This window comes from Anomaloglossus baeobatrachus, chromosome 7, assembly GCF_048569485.1.
Source record: "Anomaloglossus baeobatrachus isolate aAnoBae1 chromosome 7, aAnoBae1.hap1, whole genome shotgun sequence".
Lineage (NCBI taxonomy): Eukaryota > Metazoa > Chordata > Amphibia > Anura > Aromobatidae > Anomaloglossus > Anomaloglossus baeobatrachus.
Genome location: NC_134359.1, coordinates 284,392,252 through 284,399,202, shown reverse-complemented (window position 1 = coordinate 284,399,202; position 6,951 = coordinate 284,392,252). Strand labels below are relative to the sequence as shown.

Below are 6,951 nucleotides of genomic sequence, written 5' to 3'. Positions count from 1 at the left end.
GCTATTGCTCAGAGGTTACAGAATAAATCTTGCGCGCCCTCTGCTGGTCATCTGCTGCTATTGCTCCAAGGTACCAGAATAAATCTTGCGCGCCCTCTGCTGGACATCTGCTGCTATTGCTCCAAGGTTCCATAATAAATCTCGCGCGCCCTCTGCTGGACATCTGCTGCTATTGCTCAGAGGTTATTGAATAAATCTTGCGCGCCCTCTGCTGGACATCTGCTGCTATTGCTCCAAGGTTACAGAATAAATCTCGCGCGCCCTCTGCTGGACATCTGCTGCTATTGCTCCAAAGTACCAGAATAAATCTTGCGCGCCCTCTGCTGGACATCTGCTGCTATTGCTCCAAGGTTCCATAATAAATCTTGCGCGCCCTCTGCTGGACATCTGCTGCTATTGCTCAGAGGTTATTGAATAAATCTTGCGCGCCCTCTGCTGGACATCTGCTGCTATTGCTCAGAGGTTACAGAATAAATCTTGCGCGCCCTCTGCTGGACATCTGCTGCTATTGCTCAGAGGTTACAGAATAAATCTTGCGCGCCCTCTGCTGGACATTATATAAAACTGCAGGTGCTTTTTTGTTTAAATATTATTTTTAAGCTAATTCTTCCCAATACTACTCAAGAGAGCTGACCAAAAAGCGACAACATCCGAGGAACTACAAGCCCCAGCGATTTCACCACTTCTAGTAAGAGTATGGACGCAGCCGCGCAGTGAGCTCCCAGCATGCACTGCTCTCCTGACAGCATGGCGGCGCCCAGTGACCGGCAGCCTTCCAATCCTTTCGCCGGCTTCCCGTTCGCTATCCCCGGGGTAAAGCAGGATGGCGGCGGAGAGGAGGGGGAGGGAAAGGCCAAGAAGCCGTGCAGGGCGTGTATGGACTTCAGGAGCTGGATGAGGGCGCAGAGGAAGCTGAGCCCGGCCGCCCAGGTGAGAGGTGACCCGCGGGCGCGGGGTAAGAGGTGACTGCACACCTGTGAGAAGCAGTCACCATGGCAACTAAGCTGACTGAAAGTAGGCATCTGACTGGTTGCTATTGGAAACGTGTCCAGGGAGAGGATGAGCTGGGGGGGTGGATGACTGTGTCCCCAATCCAGGTACTATCGGTCCTGTACTGTGGACAACTGCGTCCTGGAGCCGGGTCCGGTTGGGGGCTAAAGGATTGACGACTGTGTCCCACATCCGGGTGCAGTTGGGGCTGGGGGGTTTGACAATGCGTCCTGAATCGGGGCTGGGGGGTGGACGACTGCTTCCCAGAGTCGGGTCCTGTCGGAGCTGGGGGGTGGACGACTGCTTCCCAGAGTCGGGTCCTGTCGGAGCTGGGGGGTGGACGACTGCTTCCCACAGTCTGGTCCTGTCGGGGCTGGGGGGTGGACGACTGCTTCCCACAGTCTGGTCCTGTCGGGGCTGGGGGGTGGACGACTGCTTCCCACAGTCTGGTCCTGTCGGGGCTGGGGGGTGGACGACTGCTTCCCACAGTCTGGTCCTGTCGGGGCTGGGGGGTGGACGACTGCTTCCCACAGTCGGGTCCTGTCGGGGCTGGGGGGTGGACGACTGCTTCCCACAGTCAGGTCCTGTCGGGGCTGGGGGGTGGACGACTGCTTCCCACAGTCGGGTCCTGTCGGGGCTGGGGGGTGGACGACTGCTTCCCACAGTCGGGTCCTGTCGGGGCTGGGGGGTGGACGACTGCTTCCCACAGTCGGGTCCTGTCGGGGCTGGGGGGTGGACGACTGCTTCCCACAGTCGGGTCCTGTCGGGGCTGGGGGGTGGACGACTGCTTCCCACAGTCTGGTCCTGTCGGGGCTGGGGGGTGGACGACTGCTTCCCACAGTCTGGTCCTGTCGGGGCTGGGGGGGTGGACGACTGCTTCCCACAGTCTGGTCCTGTCGGGGCTGGGGGGTGGACGACTGCTTCCCACAGTCTGGTCCTGTCGGGGCTGGGGGGTGGACGACTGCTTCCCACAGTCTGGTCCTGTCGGGGCTGGGGGGTGGACGACTGCTTCCCACAGTCTGGTCCTGTCGGGGCTGGGGGGTGGACGACTGCTTCCCACAGTCGGGTCCTGTCGGGGCTGGGGGGTGGACGACTGCTTCCCACAGTCGGGTCCTGTCGGGGCTGGGGGGTGGACGACTGCTTCCCACAGTCGGGTCCTGTCGGGGCTGGGGGGTGGACGACTGCTTCCCACAGTCGGGTCCTGTCGGGGCTGGGGGGTGGACGACTGCTTCCCACAGTCGGGTCCTGTCGGGGCTGGGGGGTGGACGACTGCTTCCCACAGTCGGGTCCTGTCGGGGCTGGGGGGTGGACGACTGCTTCCCACAGTCTGGTCCTGTCGGGGCTGGGGGGTGGACGACTGCTTCCCACAGTCGGGTCCTGTCGGGGCTGGGGGGTGGACGACTGCTTCCCACAGTCGGGTCCTGTCGGGGCTGGGGGGTGGACGACTGCTTCCCACAGTCGGGTCCTGTCGGGGCTGGGGGGTGGACGACTGCTTCCCACAGTCGGGTCCTGTCGGGGCTGGGGGGTGGACGACTGCTTCCCACAGTCGGGTCCTGTCGGGGCTGGGGGGTGGACGACTGCTTCCCACAGTCGGGTCCTGTCGGGGCTGGGGGGTGGACGACTGCTTCCCACAGTCGGGTCCTGTCGGGGCTGGGGGGTGGACGACTGCTTCCCACAGTCTGGTCCTGTCGGGGCTGGGGGGTGGACGACTGCTTCCCACAGTCTGGTCCTGTCGGGGCTGGGGGGTGGACGACTGCTTCCCACAGTCTGGTCCTGTCGGGGCTGGGGGGTGGACGACTGCTTCCCACAGTCTGGTCCTGTCGGGGCTGGGGGGTGGACGACTGCTTCCCACAGTCGGGTCCTGTCGGGGCTGGGGGGTGGACGACTGCTTCCCACAGTCGGGTCCTGTCGGGGCTGGGGGGTGGACGACTGCTTCCCACAGTCGGGTCCTGTCGGGGCTGGGGGGTGGACGACTGCTTCCCACAGTCGGGTCCTGTCGGGGCTGGGGGGTGGACGACTGCTTCCCACAGTCGGGTCCTGTCGGGGCTGGGGGGTGGACGACTGCTTCCCACAGTCTGGTCCTGTCGGGGCTGGGGGGTGGACGACTGCTTCCCACAGTCGGGTCCTGTCGGGGCTGGGGGGTGGACGACTGCTTCCCACAGTCTGGTCCTGTCGGGGCTGGGGGGTGGACGACTGCTTCCCACAGTCTGGTCCTGTCGGGGCTGGGGGGTGGACGACTGCTTCCCACAGTCGGGTCCTGTCGGGGCTGGGGGGTGGACGACTGCTTCCCACAGTCGGGTCCTGTCGGGGCTGGGGGGTGGACGACTGCTTCCCACAGTCTGGTCGGGGCTGGGGGGTGGACGACTGCTTCCCACAGTCGGGTCCTGTCGGGGCTGGGGGGTGGACGACTGCTTCCCACAGTCTGGTCCTGTCGGGGCTGGGGGGTGGACGACTGCTTCCCACAGTCGGGTCCTGTCGGGGCTGGGGGGTGGACGACTGCTTCCTGGAGCTGGGTCCTGTCGGGGCTGGGGGGTGGACGACTGCTTCCTGGAGCTGGGTCCTGTCGGGGCTGGGGGGTGGACGACTACTTCCCGGACCCAGGTCCTGTCGTGGCTGGGGGGTGGACGACTATGTCCCGGAGCCGGGTCCCTCGAGGCTGGGTGGTGGATGACTGCTTCCCAAAGAAGGCTACTCTTGGGGGTGAATGACCGCATTCTGAAGCCAGGTCCTGTCAGGGCTGTGGAATGGACAACTGTATCTCAGAGCCAGTCCTGTTGAGCTTGGGGGGTGGACAACTGCGTCCCAAATCCGGATCCTGTCGGGGCTGGGTAGTGGATGACTGCGTTCTGGAGACGAGTCTTGTCAGGCCTGAGGGGTGGACAACTGCATCCCGGAGCTTAGTCCTGCCGAAGCCGGGTGGTGGATGACTGCGTCCTGGAGCAGAGTCGTTTCGGGGCTGAAGGATTGATAACTGTGCCCTGAATCCGGGTGCAGTTGGGGCTGGGGGGGGTTGACGATGCCTACTGAATCAGGGTCCTGTTAGACATGGAGGGTGGACGACTGCTTCCTGGAGTCGGGTCCGTTGGGGCTGGGGGGTGGACGACTGTTTCCCGGGGTTGGATGATTGTTTCCCGGGGCTGGGGGGTGGACGACTGTTTCCTGGAGTCATGTCCTGTCGGGGCTGCGGGGGGGGGGGGGGGACGACTGCGTCCGGGAAACGGATCCTGTTGGAGATAGGGGGTGGGCGACTGCTTCCCGGAGCAGAGTCCAGCGGGCCAGCGGGGAACAACTCTGCCCTGGGTGCCGTTTTTTGACAGGGGTAGCTGTATAATGACAGCAGAAGCCGATGAGGGGAGCACATACGTGAGTCAGTGGTGTCCTGGGGGCCGGGTGATCACTGACCTGTGGACTTTCCTTTTTTCTTCTCAGGAGGATGATATAGAGGATAAGGAGCGCCCTGCTGAGTGTCCGCTGGATCGAGAAGAGCTCGGCCGCAGTACCTGGTCCTTCCTGCACACAATGGCGGCGTATTACCCGGACCACCCCTCCAACACACAACAACAGGAAATGAACAGCTTCATTAATCTCTTCTCAAAGTTCTACCCCTGCGATGAGTGTGCGGAGGACCTGAGAGGGAGGTGCGTGCTGCTCCCCCCTAAAATTATCAGATATTTAATAGCAGGTCGTCTGGTTAATAAGGGGAGGGGCTGCACAACATAAGAAAACACAGCTGCTTTTTACCCCCCAAAACACAGCGCCACCCCTGTGTACAGGTTGTGTGTGGTATTGCAGATCAACCTAATTCACGTCAATGGATATGAGCTGCAATGCCAGACATGACCAGTGGAGCGTTGTGGCGCTGTTTGTAGCTGCCATGTTGTCCTCGTTGGTGCCTTGCCGTGGTCGGTTGCTCCATTTCTTGCCCTTTGGACCTCCTCCATATTTGCAGCCTCTGTTCTTCTGTGCTTTCAGGCTCTCCAGTGCACAGCCGGACACCAGTACCAGACACAACCTGTCCCAGTGGATGTGCCGGATTCACAATGACGTCAATAGGAAGTTGGGAAAGGCTGAATTCGACTGCTCCAAGGTGGACGAGCGATGGCGAGACGGCTGGCGGGACGGCTCCTGTGACTGACGCGCGTTTCACACATGGTTACTTTTCGCTATTGCTTTTCTTACGGGTCGTACGGGATTCAGGATCTGCCATAAATGTCTGATGGATCCGGGTGCCATGTGTGACGGACAACTTATTCCCAGGGCTACGAGATGCGGATGAATGCGGGTCCCAGTAGTCCACAACTGTCCATCATTCGCGGTAATTGTGTAAGGTTGGAACGCCCCTTTAACAGGCGGCCGGCAGTCCAAGACCGATACTAGTCTCTTCTATTGCCAACAGCGGAGAGTGCGAGGATTTCTGCTCCATAGGACTCGCGCCATTACTAAAATGTACCATTTGGGTCGAGCAAAAAGATTCTCAGGATCATGGTCTATTGGCCACCGGATCAGAGCCCTGCGAGCCGCCTCCTGTCTGCCGGGATCCTGGGCGCCTCGGATTAGTAAGCGGATATCGTGACGGGTGTAATAATTGAAAGAGACGCAGATAGGGGGTTGGGGGGGATCAACGAGCTCTGGTTTGGAGGTCTCGGGCTGGGGGGCCTCTGTGACGGGGTCCTGCGATTCTGCTTTCTCTAGTTGTCCCGATACTTTGCGCTAAGCTGCGCCGTCGGTCACGTTTCTAAAATCATCTAACTTCTGATCCCGCGACTATTTCAGGTGTAATTTCGTTTTAATAAAGCAGCAAAAGTTCAGGTAGGACTTTTATTTAAGGGTAACAAGTTCCCCCCCCCCCCCACTGCCAAGAATTGGAAGACTACCCCTCACCCAATCGTTATCCTGTCTGGGAAGATGACGTATTTTTTCCAAAATTCCATTTAAAGGGTTTAAACATGGATGGGTGATCAATATCCGTATCTGATTGATGGAGGGTCTGACAACTGATCCCACCCAACCCATTGGCTGTTCTAAGCTCCCGCTGCTGCCGGCTGTGCTCTATAGTGGCCATTTTTAGGTACTGTTCACTTCAATGGGATATGATCTGCAGTACCTGAGAATGACCACTACACACTGTAGGCTCTGTGCCTGCTTCTGGTATTTCAGGAGTCGCCAACGTCTGGACCCCACCGATATGGAAGAGCTATTTTAAAGGGAACCTGTCACCAGGTTTTTCCCTTTTGTGTTGCGGCCACCACCAGTGAGCCCTTATGTACAGCTTTCCAGTATGCTGTATATGAGTGCAGGCCGCACTGTATAACGTAAAAACACTTTTAGTCCATGTGCACACGTTGCGTTTTTTTTCTGCGTTTTGACTGCATTTACAGCTGCAGTGTGTCATTGACAAAATGCATTGTGTTCTGCTTCCCCAGCAAAGTCTATGAGAATCATGCAAAATCCGTGCGCACGTTGCTTTTTGAAACGCAGCGTTTTGATTGTCAAAAATGTAACAAAATCTCTCTCTCTCTGTCCATGTCGGTCTCTCCCTCCCACCCCCCCCCTCTCTCATACTCACCGATTCCCGATCACCGGCGCGGCGCCGCACGGCGTTCACACTGTGGCGGCTTCTCCTCTTTTGAAAGTGCCAGCCGCTCATTAATCCATCTCGTATTCCCTGCTTCCCCTGCCCACCGGCACCTATAATTGGTTGCAGTCAGACACGCCCCCACGCTAAGTGACAGCTTAGCACTGCAACCAATCACAGACGCCGGTGGGCGTGTCTAGATCAAGCAGTAAAAAAAAAAAATGACGACGTGCGGTCCCCCCCAATTTTGATACCAGCCAGGGTAAAGCCACACTGCTGAAGGCTGGTATTCTCAGGATGGGGAGCCCCACGTTATGGGGAGCCCCCCACCCTAACAATATCAGCCAGCAGCTGCCCGGAATTGCCGCATCCATTATATGCGACAG

At 59.1% G+C, this 6,951-nt stretch overlaps 1 protein-coding gene across 1 annotated transcript; it reads left to right on the top strand.

Annotated features, from left to right (window-relative positions):
* The first annotated feature begins 703 nt into the window (after nt 1–703).
* Nucleotides 704–6,121, top strand: GFER (growth factor, augmenter of liver regeneration). Its single transcript, XM_075319447.1, has 3 exons — nt 704–930; nt 4,420–4,628; nt 4,963–6,121. Exons 1-3 carry the CDS (start codon nt 727–729, stop codon nt 5,123–5,125), a joined length of 576 nt encoding a protein of 191 aa, XP_075175562.1. The 5' UTR covers nt 704–726; the 3' UTR covers nt 5,126–6,121.
* The last annotated feature ends 830 nt before the right edge of the window (nt 6,122–6,951 follow it).

What these genes read in the sequence shown, in the direction of transcription:
- GFER (XM_075319447.1), top strand. Translation starts at nt 727, where the DNA reads ATGCACTGCTCTCCTGACAGCATGGCGGCGCCCAGTGACCGGCAGCCT. An exon ending in AGCTGAGCCCGGCCGCCCAG is followed by an intron (nt 931 to 4,419) that starts GTGAGAGGTGAC and finishes TTTTCTTCTCAG; the next exon opens with GAGGATGATATAGAGGATAA. An exon ending in GCGGAGGACCTGAGAGGGAG is followed by an intron (nt 4,629 to 4,962) that starts GTGCGTGCTGCT and finishes CTGTGCTTTCAG; the next exon opens with GCTCTCCAGTGCACAGCCGG.